At 56.0% G+C, this 14,526-nt stretch overlaps 2 protein-coding genes across 4 annotated transcripts; one reads left to right on the top strand and one right to left on the bottom strand.

Moving 5' to 3' along the window:
* Positions 1-576: 576 nt before the first annotated feature.
* Positions 577-7,151, bottom strand: NAGA (alpha-N-acetylgalactosaminidase). Of its 3 annotated transcripts, XM_074871014.1 has the most exons (10): positions 6,785-7,030; positions 6,653-6,708; positions 6,408-6,618; positions 5,601-5,775; positions 5,280-5,457; positions 4,923-5,017; positions 4,092-4,253; positions 3,435-3,632; positions 3,077-3,220; positions 577-2,813 (listed from the first exon to the last, which is right to left on the bottom strand). In XM_074871014.1, exons 1-10 carry the CDS (start codon positions 6,835-6,837, stop codon positions 2,631-2,633), a joined length of 1,455 nt encoding a protein of 484 aa, XP_074727115.1. In that variant the 5' UTR covers positions 6,838-7,030; the 3' UTR covers positions 577-2,630. The 3 variants fall into 3 exon arrangements, with proteins under 3 accessions (XP_074727115.1, XP_074727114.1, XP_074727113.1); XM_074871013.1 differs by lacking the exons at positions 6,408-6,618; positions 6,653-6,708; positions 6,785-7,030 and adding an exon at positions 7,053-7,151; XM_074871012.1 differs by lacking the exon at positions 6,785-7,030 and having other exon boundaries at positions 6,408-6,662.
* A 111-nt stretch (positions 7,152-7,262) lies between these two features.
* On the top strand, positions 7,263-14,319 carry PHETA2 (PH domain containing endocytic trafficking adaptor 2). Its single transcript, XM_074871011.1, has 3 exons — positions 7,263-7,347; positions 8,439-8,536; positions 9,081-14,319. Exon 3 carries the CDS (start codon positions 9,089-9,091, stop codon positions 9,902-9,904), a length of 816 nt encoding a protein of 271 aa, XP_074727112.1. The 5' UTR covers positions 7,263-7,347; positions 8,439-8,536; positions 9,081-9,088; the 3' UTR covers positions 9,905-14,319.
* The last annotated feature ends 207 nt before the right edge of the window (positions 14,320-14,526 follow it).

Raw genomic sequence — 14,526 nt, 5'->3', positions numbered from 1 at the left:
TCTCCCTGGTGCATGGCTAACCTGGATCTGGAATCAAGTAACTGGGGCCCGAGAAGAAGGTGGGGCTCATCGTCCTGCTTCCTGGGGAGGGTGGAAGGCTCTCGCCCTGGGACCCAGAACTGGCACGTGTTCATGTCCTCAGGGCAGGCACAACACTGCATTTGGGGGGGGGGACACACACCATGTCACCACCCTGCTATGCCCTACAGCTGTACTCACAGCACCTCTCCTATGTAAATTTACTGCCAGAGGGAAGGCATGTGTTTTAAGAGGAAGTCCAGAAATCCTCACTAGCCAATTTCTTTTCCAGTGAGGGAAAAATAAATGCATGGTTAAGGAAAATGGCACTTCACTCTGGACTGTAAAATCTCTTTCCCCTTGTGCCAAGGAAAGCCGTTGCCCTGCTGAACATGTAACTACTGGAAAGCCATTTCCTACTATGCATCAGTCTAGTCTCTGGCAGGAAACCAGTTCTGTTTCTTTGCACAGTTGTTCCTGTTTTGAGGTAATAATCCTGTAATACTACATTAACCATGTAGCTGTAGCTAGCAACACTGAATAAACATGAAACAGAGAGCCTGTAACCTGCTTCCCCTTTATTTCAGTTAATTTGCCTCAATCGCGCCCCAAGAACAAACCCAGTTCCTGTATACAGACATGAAGTGCACTTATCCTTTCGTGTTAGCATGGCAAGCATCGTGTTCAGTATCTTTGCGCTGCACTCAGACAAAGTTTCTGGAAGTGGCCAGAATCAGACATTTGGTCCTGCAGAAACCAGAGTAAGTGGATGACCAGGAACCCTCCAGCATTTGCATGGGAAGGGGATTTTTTTTTTTCCCCCTAATATAAAATGTGGTATTTCCCCAGTCTGAGGCTTAATCTTGTGTTGGTCTCCCTGGGCTGAATCTTAAGAAGCAATCTTCACAAAGGCTGCACCCTGCTCCAGGGCAGTTGGGGCAGGTCATGTCTCCCCTGAAACTCCTCATAGGATGTGTGCTGTATGAAGGTGAAGCAGCTGAGGGCTTTAGTCTGTCCCGCCAGTCACTTCCAGTTTACTAGTGCAGGCTCCTCCTGCTGTGGATGGAGCTGCCCTTGAGAGAAGGAGGAGCCTTTCCCTGAGAAGCCCTGAGTGCTCAGCCTGCTGGAAGAGGGCCTGAGCCCCCTTTTAGCAGGAATTACCTGCTAGAGCAAGAACAAGATGCAACTTGCTGCTCAGAGGCAACTGTGACCATCTCCCAACTCAAAAGACAACCTCAGCTGAGCATTAGCATCTTCCTGACACCACTTTGTGCACAACACACTATGGCGCTGCAGTTTTTGGTGCTGTACCACAGCAAGGCTGCTGGGGTCGTACATGGCCAGTGGAGGTTTTTGCTTTGCTGTGATCTAATACCAGAGGGGCTTTAACACAATGCTAGCATGCATGGTAGGCTGATGTAGTGCTGGACTCCAGGATCCTGGCAGCAGGAGCAGGCCTGCAAGCAAAATGTCTCTGCACAGGACCATCATACCTCCAGGAGCTCTTGGTCCTGGGGAGGTGTCTTGGTTCCAGCTGGGACAGAGCTAATTTTTCTTCTTAGTAGCTGGAATAATGCTGTGTTTTGGATTCAGTATGGGATTTGGCATGAGAAGAGTGTTGATAATATACTGATCATTTTTAGTTGTTGCTATGAAATCAAGGACTCTCCAACTTCCCATGTCCTGCTAGCACATAGGTGCACAAGAAGCTAGGAGGGAGCAGAGCCAGAGCAGCGGACCCAAACTGTTCAATGGAATATTCCACATCATACAACATCTTGCTCTTCGGGGATTGTGGTTTCAGGATTTTCTCTCCTCTGGGATCACTAGGCAGGAATGGGCTGGGCATTGGTCAGCAGGCAGTGAGCAATTCCACTGTGCATTACTCGTCTGTATATTCTATTATTACTATTATTCTAATAATCATTATTTTAATTTTATTTCAATTATTAAATTACTTTTATCTCAATTTACGAGTCTCCTTATCTTTACCCCTCCAATTCTCTCCCCCCTCCCCCGGGGTAGGGGAGGGTGAGCAAGCAGCTGTGTGGTGCTTAGTTGCCAGCCAGGTTTAAACCACAACAGGAGGGTACAAGGGAAGGATGCAGCCCTATTGTCAGCCCCTTATTCTAAGCCAAGCTGATTATAGCAAAGGAAAGAAGGTGACCAGGTCTGATACTTGAGGCTAATGCCAGCACACATGGAGGGGGGTCACTAACCTAGAAGATACTAAAGCATCCAAAGCCTTTCAACAGATACAGTTCAAACTGCAGCAGTCAGTGGTACGCAGCTCGAAGCAGTGCTCAGGTGTCAGAGCTGACCAACTCCAACAGTGGCTGGACTCTGCTTGTATGGCATCTTCCACAGGAGGATCTCACAGGGCTTTGCAATCACCGAGGAATTATGCTCTGCACACCCTTAGGAGGCAGGTAACAAGAATTCCTGCTCTACGCAGAGTGAGTAGACATCATCAAGCTGGTACTGGAGGAATGGTCACTCCCCAGCACTGCTGGGCGCTTCAGTGAAAGGCACTTGTGCAGTGAAAAGCCACGTGTCCCAGGGTCTCGCAGCTCATGCCGGCACTGACCCACACTCCCATCCACTGAGCCTCGTCACAGGAGGACTGGGCGGAAACCCTCGCCGGGGGCTTGCTGTCCGACAACGTGCCAGGGCTGCGCCGGGAGCGCCGTGGGGTAGAGATACCACATCACCACCCCCGAGGGGTTAATAACGACCGAGAAGTTGTCTCCTGTTTTTAAGCCACTCATGATCTTCCCACTGTACACATCTTGTACCTGGAAGAGAGAAATGGTGGCTACCGGGATTTCCACAGACCTTTCATTCTGAGGTCCAGCCACAGTCACCGTCACGGCATAGTGGGACAGGGCACAACAGCAGGCAACAGGAGGGCAACCCCATGGGCAGCTGCCCCTTCGTCCTGGAGGCAGGAGTGGGAGTTCCTCCCCCCCAAAAATGCACAGAGTGTCAAAAGGAGGGAGCTGGAGAGATCCAGGTGTCGTGGGGCTGTCCTGCTATGCAGTGTGCCAGTGGGGCTCACCTCATACACGGCGTCCTGGGGAAAGTGGAGCTTGGCCAAGCTGGTGGAGTAGAGGAAGGGCATATCTGTCCTCCGGCTGAAGAAGACAAGGGCGCTGGCAGCCTGGGACAGCGGGCGCAGGAACACCTCGATGTGGGATTTCTCCTAGGGGTGGGGACAGGTGGGTGAGGCGGAGTGCTGGAACCACTGCTGGCCCGTAACTTCTGACCTTGCCCTGCGGGGCTGCTACACCAGCAGGTCCCCAGCTCCCACAGCTCTCCTGATCATGCTTCTCTGCATTGTTTCCCTCTCCACCCTTATTGCAACACTCTGTGCTGCTCCTGTCTGCTCTCCCAAACGCATCCGCCTTCCCCCTAACCTTGACAATCCTGCGCCCCTGGATTCCCAGGGGGTCCTGGTTGATCTGGATCATCAGGCGGTTCTGCAGGATCTCCTTGGCGCTCGGGGAGATGGTGCGAAGATCTGTGGACATGAGGAGTGGAGCTGCCATCACTGTCCACAAGGCCATTTGGGAGCGTGACTGCTCATAGCTAAGGCCAAAGTTTCCAATGATAAGCTGGAGGGGAGAGGGTGAAAAGATGGGAGAGACAGAAAAGGGTTAGAAACTTGTCTGCTTGTCACCCTTGGTGATGTTACAGCCTGCTGGGAGGGAGCATGCATGGAAACCTCACACGCACTTTTGCCTACCACTGCCAGGAGATCCTGCCCTATTAGGTGCTGAGCTGTCAGCACACGTTCAAATGCACTCACTAACACCCTTTGCTTCACCACTATCCCCGCTCAGGCTGTGCAGGGAAGGACACATGGACAACTCAACAGGCATACTTGACACATGAAGGGTTCATTGCAACCACAGGCTTTTCCCACAGCTTAGTCAAGGGCAACACTAGCTTTGCCTCTTTGAAGCAACAGGACTCTTGCTCCTGGCACTCCTCCTTTGCCCTGCCCCTAGAAGGGGATCCCTGGAGATTCCCCGTCCCCAGCCAGGGTCAGAGCACCCACCACCCAGCCGCACCATGTCTGGGTCATTCCAGTGGCCAGGGCCAGCCGCCGGCTGTAGCACATCCTGGTTTGTGGAGAACCAGTCCAGGATGGAAAGTACACTGTCCCAGGAGTCCTGGATGTCGTCATAGTTACGCCACAGGTTACAGACATTTGCCAGGATGGTGTAGTTCACCTGGAGAGGAGCACAGGATCAGGCAGGAGGGAGAAAGGACCCAGTCTGCAAGGTGGGGGAGAAAGGGCAGCCACACTTGTTGAGAGCTGCAGCATCCAGAAAGTGTGTGAAAGGCAGAGGGATCTGTAGAACGGCAACATCATATAATCAAGAAGGACAGAATCGTATCTCTGTGTGACTGGGCACATCCCAGTATGATAGGATGTCTGGCAAAACAAGCACAGAGGCCATGGGGAAATATGATCAGCTGCAAGAATGAGGGCAGCTTGAGAATGACTCAGAAAATGGAAGAAGAAATAAATAAATGCAGTCAATTCTCAAGAAACATTACTAGGGGTAACATCCTATTTCAAGCACTTAAATCAGACAGGACCCATCTCAGAAGAACAGACTGTCAGGATCAACCCCACACCAGCTGAGTGGGGTGAAGAGGGCATGGTCCAGTGCCTCCTTCCCCCAGACTCCCATCACCTAGCCATGTTGGGAACCCCAAGTGTCCCCAGATGCCTGGCAGGGAGGCCACGTCCCCTCTGGAGACCTGCAGCCCCATCCTACTGGGGTGGAGCTATAAGCAAGGTGTAGCACCCAGCTCCTGCAGCTCGCCCAGACAAGAGCTCTCCCACAGCACAGGGGACACAGGAAACAGCCACTGGATGGGACAACCCTCACCTTGGGGGGGAGCCCCCCCTGATATGCTGGCCAGCTGCAGGAGTAGACGATGGGGCGGCCTGTGGCGTTCAAGGCCCTCGCCATTTCTGGGTAGCCTTAGGGAGAGAAGATGACAACTGGTGAAGGAGGCAGTTGGCAGCAGCCTGTGTTCCAGCCCGTCTGGCCAGGGAAACCCCAGGCCAGCCTGGCCTCCTGCCTTACACCAGCTCTAGGGCACCCAAACTCCCTCCTCTTTGCCATAGAGCTGCAACAGGAGACATGAGGGAAGAACTGGCTGGCCAAGCGTTTCTGCAGACAGCCATCCATCCTGACTGAAGCAGCAAGGGGAGAAATGCCAGCCGGCCGGGGAGCCTTTACCCTGTGCCTGCTCCTCTCCCGACGAGTAGCACCCATCCAGCTTCAGCATGTCCACACCCCACTCTGCAAAGGTCTGGGCATCCAGCTCCACACGGTCCAGTGTGGTGCCTGGGTAGCCCCCACAAGTGAGGGTGCCCAAGTCACCATAAATGCCCAGCTTCAGGCCCCGGGCATGGACCTACAAGGAGAAGAGAGCTGCAAGAGGGGACGAGGTGTGTCCGAGGTGCAACCCAGTGACCAGGTTCCTCCACCCCCTCCCAGTTCTCCTGCCATGGTGGTGTGGGGACACAGAGATCCCCACCATCCCCAGCAGGCACTCACGTAGTCAGCCAGAGCCTTAATCCCCCTGGGAAACCTCTCTGGGTCAGGAACCAGCCGTCCCGCCACGTCCCGCTGCTTGGCAGACCAGCAGTCGTCAATGTTGATGTACTGGTAGCCCAGCTCCCTCCAGCCATCCTCTGCCAGGCGGTCTGCCATCTCGAAGAAGAGTGTCTCACTGTAGATCGGGGGGACAGGAACGTGACAGGCTGAGACATTGCAACCTCCATGCCCCACCAGTGGAGGCAGTCAGCGGGACTTTGGGGCCAACTGAGGACTCTGGGGGGTCGGTGACCACAGGGCTGGCCTGGGCCATACAGGAGGGTCTCCAGGGCTCCCGTTTAAACCCTGTCCATGTCCTGTTCATTGATCTCACTGAGGAGAAGCATTTCCCCAACACCCCACAAAGCCCAGCCACATCCATCCGCACTGAAGGTTCTCCAGCCCCAGCACCAGGACGCCTGAACCCCCCTGCCTCGCACGCACCATGCCCCCCAGATCCTGCCACTGCAGGGCTCACCCCAGGGACACGGATATTGCCAGAGCCGTCCCGGGCCTGATGTCCGACACGACCACCCACCCATCCCCTCCTGCCCTGCCATCCACCCCTCGGGGCAGACCACGGACACCAGCCCGACGTTTCCGAGCAGGTTCCCACGGGCAGGGGACACACGGGACAAGCCCTCCTTGCCGAACCCCGCGGAGGGGGGAGGGGGCAGGGGGGGCGGGGAGATGCCGCGCCGAGCCCCTCCTTGGCAGGGATCCCCGGGGGGGCGAGGGGGGCTCCCCGCCGCTCCCCGCCCCGCTGACCTGATGCAGTTGCGGGGATCCGCCCGGCAGTCCACGTTGCAGCGGAACCTCTCCCAGGCCAGCCAGCCCATGGGGGGGGTGAGCGCCAGCCCGTTCTCCAGGGCCACGGAGGGCAGGGCCAGGGCCAAGGCCAAGGCCAAGGCCAGCCCGCTCAGCCCCGCCGACCCCATCGCTGCCGCCGGGGCACGGAGCAACTCTGCCCTCCCTTCCCCTCCTCACCCCAGCCCATTCCGGCCCGGCCCGGCCCCGCTCACATGATGCCGCCCGCATCACCTGACCGCCCGCTCCCACCTCCCTCCCTCTCTCCCTCCCTCCCTCCCGGCATCGCACCCCGCCCCGCTGCGCCCCACGGCCACCGCACCCCGCTGGTATCGCACCCCCTTGCCGGTGCACCGTACCGGTGCTGCGCCCCACAGCCGTGGCACCCCATTGGTACCGTCCCCCCAGCCGGTATCGCACCCCACGGCCTTGCACCCTGCGGTGCTGCTGCATCCCGTTGCCGATGCACCCCATTGCTTTAACACGCTACCAGCACTGCACCCGGTCGGTGTGGCACCCATTGCCATCGCACACCCCTGTTGCCGCACCCCATTGCTGGCACCCTTTCACCGCCGCACCCCGTGGCTACTGCAACCCCATAGTTACACTGGCAGGATGGGGGGGCTTTGGGCCCCCCGGCGGTGGGACCCTGGGGGTACCCGGAAGGGTGTCGGCCGCATCAAAGAGCGGCGGGCGAAAGCAGCTCCGGGCAGGCCGCGATGCCCCCCCGCCGCCCCCCGCCGCCGGCGGGGCGGTGCTGCCGGCGCGGCGAGACGGCCCCGGCGGCCGCAGGAGCCCTCCCCCGGCCGGCCGCGGCAGGGCCCCGGCCGCCCGCCCCGCACCGCCCCGCCGCGCCGCGCCGCGCCGCGCGGGGAGCGCCGCCGCGCAGGAAGGGCCCGAGGTGAGCCGGGACGGGCCGCGGCCCGCGGTCCCGCCACCGGGGCGAGGCGCTGGGCAAGGGCTGGGGGGAGGCGGCGGCGGCGGCGGGGCCGGGGCGGCGGCGGTGGGGCGGGAGCGGGCGGCGGGGCCCGGCCGGGGCCGAGGAGGGCCGCAGGCACACGAGCAGCTCGCCCAGAGGCGCACACAGGCACACAAAGACACGCAGCCCCGCGGCACACGCACACAAAGACGCGGAGCCCGGCACTGCACACGCGCACACCACACCCCCCGGCACCCCCGGCACCCCCCGGCACCGCGGGGCCCCCGCTGCCCCCTCGCGGCAGGGCTGGCGTGGGCCGCCCCGGCTGCCCTCAGCCGGGCTGTGCGAGGCTGGAGGCTCCTCAGGCTGCCGCGCCGAGGGGAAGCGCCCCGGGACACAGCGGTTCCGTGTGTCTGATGCGATTCTGGTCCGTTTCCCAGCTGGGGTCCGTTCCCCCTTGTCCTCAGCCCTGGCGGGGGAGAAGGGCTCCGGGAGGGATACTGGAGGTTGCTCAGCAGGGGGGAGCTTCCCCCTCCCGGGTCTGGCCGGGGAGTGGCGGCTCTGGTTTGTTTTCTGCGTGTCCCTGTGTGCAGAGTTTTAGCGGTCGGACATCCATTTGCAGCTGTAGAATCGCAAAGGCTGTGCTCGCTGTGTCCTTCTGTGGGACCTGCCAGCTTGCCGAGTCGCCTGCCGTGGGGCCTCTGCAGATGGTGCAGTAACAGGCTTCTACAAAAGCGCTTTTTTTTTTTTTTTTAATAAAACCAAAACAAACCCACGGGAGCCAAAAAAACCAAACTCGTAGGAGCCAGAAAACAAACCCGTAGGAGCCCAAAATCAAACCCACAGGAGCGCTGGCCTGAGCTGGGATGGGGCTCAGGCTCTGAAGCCAATGCAGGTGTCCCCGGTGTCACCACCCCGGTTCCAGAGCCGCCCGCCTGTGGTGCCCGGCCCTGGCCACTCCTGTGCGCCAAGGGCCCCCGCTTTCTGGGGTGGGAGTGATGCAGCTCTTTGCTGTTTCAGTCCCAAGCTGGTCTGGTTTGTGACTCCCTCTCTGCCACCTTTCCTCCAACCAGGGATGGGGCTCAGCACAGTGAAGCTTCGGAGGCCCTCGGCAAGGGAGCAGCCCGTCCAAGGAAGACGGCAAGGGGTTGTGGTCTGACCCGAACAGCCGGTACGGCACCTCGCACCCCGCTGCTGGTGAACCTACCGAGGCTGGGTGTGCTGCTGCTGGGAGGGCTGGTGGGGATGGGTGGTCCTGTGTGGAGATGGGGAGCGGAGAGAGGGTGCTCAAATGGAGGTCCCAGAGCCCTTGGGTCTGCGAACACCCTCCTTATCCTGCCCTGTAATAGAGGAAAGCGAAATGAATGTCCCACAGGCACAGAGGCAAATTGCTTTGATGCGCCCCATAAAAAAACAGCAAAGTAGGTCACTCGTGGAATAAGAAATGAAGCAGCAGTGGTGGTGTCCCCAGAGAAGGCAGGTGTCTCAGTGGTGGGGCTCTGGTGGTGACCTCCTCTCTGCAGCAGCAAGGAGCCAGCATGCCATTTCCAGGGGTACTCGCTGGGTTAGACGCTGTCCTGCAGCGCTGGCTGCTGGAGTCAGGGCTGCTTTTCCTTGCAGCAGGTTTGGGGCAGGATCAGACCTCTCCTGGTGGGACGGGTAAGATGTTCCTTGCCCCGAGCTGACTTCTTCCCCCTCTCTTCCTCTGCTCCTAGGCAGGGCAATGAAGCTGAATGAGCGGAGCGTGGCTCACTACGCCACCTGTGACTCGCCCGCCGACCATGCCGGCTTCCTCCGCAAGCGGGTGGAGCGGCACCACCACCATGCCCACCACCACCACGCCACCTCCTACCAGCGCCGCTGGTTCGTCCTCAAGGGCAACCTCCTCTTCTACTTCGAGGAGCGGGAGAGCCGGGAGCCTGTGGGGCTGGTGGTTCTGGAGGGCTGCACCGTGGAGCTGTGCGAGGCCGCTGAGGAGTTCGCCTTTGCCATCCGCTTTGACGACGCCGGCGCCAGGGCTTACGTGCTGGTGGCTGATGGGCAGGCTGCCATGGAGGCCTGGGTGAAGGCGCTCTCGCGGGCCAGCTTCGACTACATGCGGCTGGTGGTGAGGGAGCTGGAGAAGCAGCTGGAGGAGGCCTGCAAGAGCTTGGCCGCTTGCCGCAAGTCTCCACGGAGGTCCTCCTCCTCTGGGAGGAAGAGGCACCTCTCCAACCCTGCCTTGCTGCCTCTCCAGGAGAAGCCCGCCATCCTGGAGAATGGTTACTCCACGTGGGGTAGTGGTGGTGGCGTCCCTGGGGAGGCCACCTGCCCTGACCGTGATGGGGGGCATGTGAAGCCCCCACCCCTGCCTCCGCGCCGACGCTCTGCCGCCAGCAGCGCCACGGGGTCCCCGGCGCCCGGCCTCTCGCCAGCCATGCCGGAAAGCCCGGTGTCACCAGAGACGGCCTGCTTCTCCAAGCTGCACAGCTGGTACGGGCAGGAGATCGCCGCGCTGAGACGGGAGTGGCAGGAGAGGCAGAAGAGGGGACACCCATGACTGGGGGGTGTGAGCCACCAGCCAGTCGATGCCCGGCAGCCTGTCTCCCACATGGGAAGAGCAAAGTGGGGGACGCTGCTTGCCCCTGCCCTGGTCAGTGGCCAAGTGTGAGGTGCGTGTGTGCTTCATGGGGCCCATGGGAAGGACCCGTGTCTTCCCCAAACCTCATGTTTCATTTCTGTGAGGCTTTATACAACGGGAGACTGTGTAATATCAGGAAAGCTGCCTTTGAACTCTCCTCTGCTGATGATACAAGGTGTGGAGGGGGCCCAAACTGACACATACGCAATGAACCTCACCCAGCGGGCTTGGTCCCTTGCCGTCTTGGCGTGGAGGATGCTCTGGCTGCTTTATTGGCCACCTCTCCGTCACCACTTTTTTTTGGTTTTGTTTCTCAGCGTTGAAGTTTGCACAGGTCAGTGTTTATTATTGTCTGTGGACTTGTGCCGAAGTACTTAGCCTTTGCTCCTTTACTGCAGATAAAGCTGGGCTCTTATGAAATGCCTCCAACAGGCCACTGGCCCTGGTGGGTGCCTACAGCCCCGTGCCTCTCTTGCCACAGAACACAATGTGAGCCACCGCGGCTGTGGCTGGCCCAGCAGCCGGGGCAACAAGGACCGGGCTTTTGTGTCATCAGTTTTTTTTACTTTCATCTGCACTAACCCTCCTCCCTGCTAAATCCCTCAGGATGTGGATTTCACAGGCTTACATCTGTCTTTTTGGCCGCCTGAGCTCAGCAGCAAGGCTGAAATGGAGACACCGAGCCTGGTCTGAAGCAACAGCAAGGACCAGGAGCTTCCCAGGGCTGATCTGGACTCTGTCAAACGGTAGCCAATCCTGTTAATGTCTCCAGCTCAAGCCTTCCCTATTCCAAAACAGGGATGCTAAAACCTTGTTGCCTGGCCAGGGGTGAATTTCTCAGCCTCTGTGCAGACTGTAGCTCCTGCAAAGTGCCATATAGGGCTCAGCCAACTCATTGGGCAGCTTGACAGCGTCCAGAGCCACACTCTTGCAGGGCCTCTCTGACTGTTGTGGATCTGCCCAGCTCCTGGCAGAGCTTTACAGTCAGAGGAGAGGCTGTGGAGGAGCAGGGAGGAGGAGAGGGCTGGTCCCAGGAGAAGTGAAGGTGTGGGAGTGAGTTACAGGTAGCACTGACTGCATGTCAGCAGTGTCTGGGCTTGCCTCTCTTAAGCGTCAAAGCCATACTGCTGCTTTCGACAAAAGCCAGCACCTGACCTGCTGGCGCTTCCCTCTGATTTCACATCAGCATCACTCAGCTGATCTCTGTAGCACGTCCCACTCTCCCAGCGGGCAAGGAGAGCTGTGGGGAGGCACGCCTGTCGCCTTGCTACAGAAACAGAATTGTCCTTCAGTAGGTCAGAAGCCTTGGCCATGAGGCAAACGGTACAAGTAGGTGGGTGCTGAGTCCAGGGACTGGAACACCCTGGAGATGGGGTTTATAAATTTTCTCTCTTATCCTCTTGGCAAGGGCTGTTTTTCAGAGCAGAAAAAATACGTGAAGCAGTCTTGTGCTTCCTATCTAACAGTGTTAAAACTGTTCTATTGAGAAGCCTTGCTAGGAAGGCAAGAGGCCATTCCAGGTCATGACTGGTAGGAACCTATTTGCCTTTCTGGAGTTAAACACACTCAGTTTAATACTTTGCAATAGCCAGTAGAGATTGCTGATGCAGAAATCAAATGACTTCTATTAACTGTTGGTGCCTTTGAAAATACATCTCTGGTAGTTTTGGATGATGGGCTTCCAGCCTCCTGCCTAATTATGGCTTGATGGTATATTAGAGGAAGTCAGATCTTAAATCAGACCTTACAGATACGACTTTGAGCAGTGGGAGTGTAACCTTCACATACAAGTTAATCCCGAATCCCAGAATCATTCAGGTTGGAAAAGACCTTTGGGATCATTGAGTCCAACCATCAGCCAGCCCTACTCTACAAAGTTCTCCCCTACACCATATCCCCCAACATCTCATCTAAATGACCCTTAAACACATCCAGAGATGGTGACTCCACCCCCTCCCTGGGCAGCCTATTCCACTGTCTGACCACTCTTTCTGTGAAAAATTTTTTCCTAATGTCCAGTCTGAACCTCCCCTGTTGCAGTTTAAAGCCATTCCCTCTTGTTCTATCGCTAATTACCTGTGAGAAGTGATGCAATCCGGTCCTCTCCAGTTCGTGCCTGTATTTCTTCACAGTAAGGATCTTTGAGATTGGGAGGATTATTTTTGTTCTGCTTTTTAAGTGAAAACAGTTGAGAAGAGCCAGGAGCAGGAGCAGGTGGCCATGCGCCAGTGACCAGGCTCTGTCAGCAGCCCAGCTGGCTGGACTTAGGGGCCAGCTCTGCCTCCCTACCTGACACTTGAAGAGTTCAGTGGGAACCTGTCCCCTTCCCCATGGTAGGGCAGCAGCATCAGGGGATGGCACTACCTGGTGTCTCCTCTCTCCGAGCATGGGTATTTTTGGGGCCAGGGTCAGATTTGGCAAGCATTTTTCTGTGGTTTGTTTTTTTTTGTTTTTTAAAGTAACTCACAAAAATATTCCTCATGTCTCAGACTTACATAAGGCAGTTTGATGGTAAAGATTTAACTTCCAAAATAAATCAAAATGGCAGATTCCTACATGAGACCCAAGAATCAAGAGTGACTTGAAAGGGAAAATAAATTAACAAAGCCAGTTCTGTCAGAACTGGAACGGAAACAGTTTTATTCATTTAAGGGCAGTTTCACTTTTAAGAAGCTTAGTTTGTTTTAATAAGCCAGGATTGTGCTAGTAACACTACTAAAGAGCTTATATTTAATGCTTTAATCTGTCCCATTCAAATGGCACAATTTCCACGCTACCTGCCTTTCCTTAGCACATATCCCAACTAAATCCTAAATCCTGCAAATGAGGAGCTGCGCTCTGCTTTCTGTCTGATCGCATTTGGAGTAATTTTGTGGTTTATTCTGCAGTGCTGAGAAGAAAATGGCTGACTCCTGAACAGTATTTGTGCTTGGCCCAGCTGTCCATGCCTGAGCCTTTGCTAGGTCTCCAAAGCGCTGAGTGACTTCTTTGGATGCGCTTGGTCAGGGCTTCCTCACCATCCTGCTCACATAGCAGGGGTGGGCCCTTTGTGAGTAAAAAGAGCCTTAATTGGAGCCATGCCCAAATTTATATGAGAGTACAGTGTGTTTAATGACCACCGCAGCTTGCCTCATTAGGCAGGAAGCACCTGGGTGCTCCACCACCTCCTCTGAGATGGAGGCTATCAGACCAGCTCTGCTGAGGATCAATTGAGGGGGGGAGCGCCTTTGAAGCAGCCCCCAGGCAGAAAGTCAGGATTTCAGCTTCCTGAGATTGCACATGAAGCTGGCTAATGGTGCGTCCTCTTTGTCTGTCTGCAGGCAGAGATCATTACAGGAAAAGCAGAGAGTTTTCACAGCACATTGTCTCCAACAGCAAAACAAGACTGATTGCCACACTCTATTTTATTCCGGTCACTCAGGTTTGGACTGTCTCACCTCCTGCCTTCTCTTTCCCTTATTATTTTTTAAAAATAGAAAATGTCTGGGCAGCACAAAACAGGTTCCCTAGCAAAGGGGGAGCTGAACACTAAAGCTGAATGGCTACTTTTCTTAAAGTACTGAAGTCAAATCCCTAAGATTTTTTTTTTAGCAAAAGAAATTCTTCTTTAGCAAAATAAATTTTTCTTGCAAAAGCAATGAGAGAAAAATGCTTGAATTTAAAAGAAATTGAAGACTGAAAGAGGGAGAGCGATTCTGACATGGCCTTTGTAAGCCAAAGTGCTCCCAATCCTGCTAAAATAGTTGATGAAATCCTTCTATTTTTCTAAAGCTGGCATTTCAGATTCAGGCCCATAATGTATTATTTCTGCACATTTATCTTTTTATAAACCAACTGTGGTGATGTTTTCCACTGAATCCAGGTCCTAGCAATAAGGGTAACCTAAAGATTTTACCTGTGGTCACTGCTAGCCATTTGGTGGACATTCACAACCAAGACTGGACATTTTCTGTGACAGTAGTGAAACGTAGCTACTGCATTAATAGTTTGGGGGTGGGTGAGCCCCCCAGTCTTACCCCTCTCAACTGCCTTGACAGAGAAACTTAAATGACCCCCACTGAAACACACAGGGAATGGGTGGAGTCCCCATGTCAGGGGCATCTTTCACCAGCACCGAGCTGCTTCATCATCTGCACAATTACCAGGCAACACTACAGCAGCCTGCGGAAACACTCCTGCCTTCTGAAGTGCTTGTATTTTAGGTAGACATGTTTTTAAGAGGCAGTTTTGCATGCGCCTTAGTTTTACATGCGGAACTTGTATTATGCATTTCAAGACGTTGTTAACGTTTGTATTTTATGCCGTGAAGCCGAATAAACCGTTTTTATTTGTAACCCGTGTGCTGCCAATGGAGCTGTGAAACCCGCAGGAAGCGTCTGCAGGGCCTGGCGATTCCCGCCCTGCCCGTTTCTAAGGTCACCCGGCCCGGTTTTCCTCTGCCGAGCCTTAGCGGGCCCTTTGGCGGGAAGCGGTGAAAGGTGAAAGGCTGCCCGCTCCTTTTCTTTCTCCCCCGGGTCACAGCGACTGCGGCCGTGGGACGG

The sequence above is a fragment of the Strix uralensis genome, chromosome 5, assembly GCF_047716275.1.
Source record: "Strix uralensis isolate ZFMK-TIS-50842 chromosome 5, bStrUra1, whole genome shotgun sequence".
Lineage (NCBI taxonomy): Eukaryota > Metazoa > Chordata > Aves > Strigiformes > Strigidae > Strix > Strix uralensis.
This window is presented reverse-complemented; position numbering and strand designations above follow the sequence as displayed.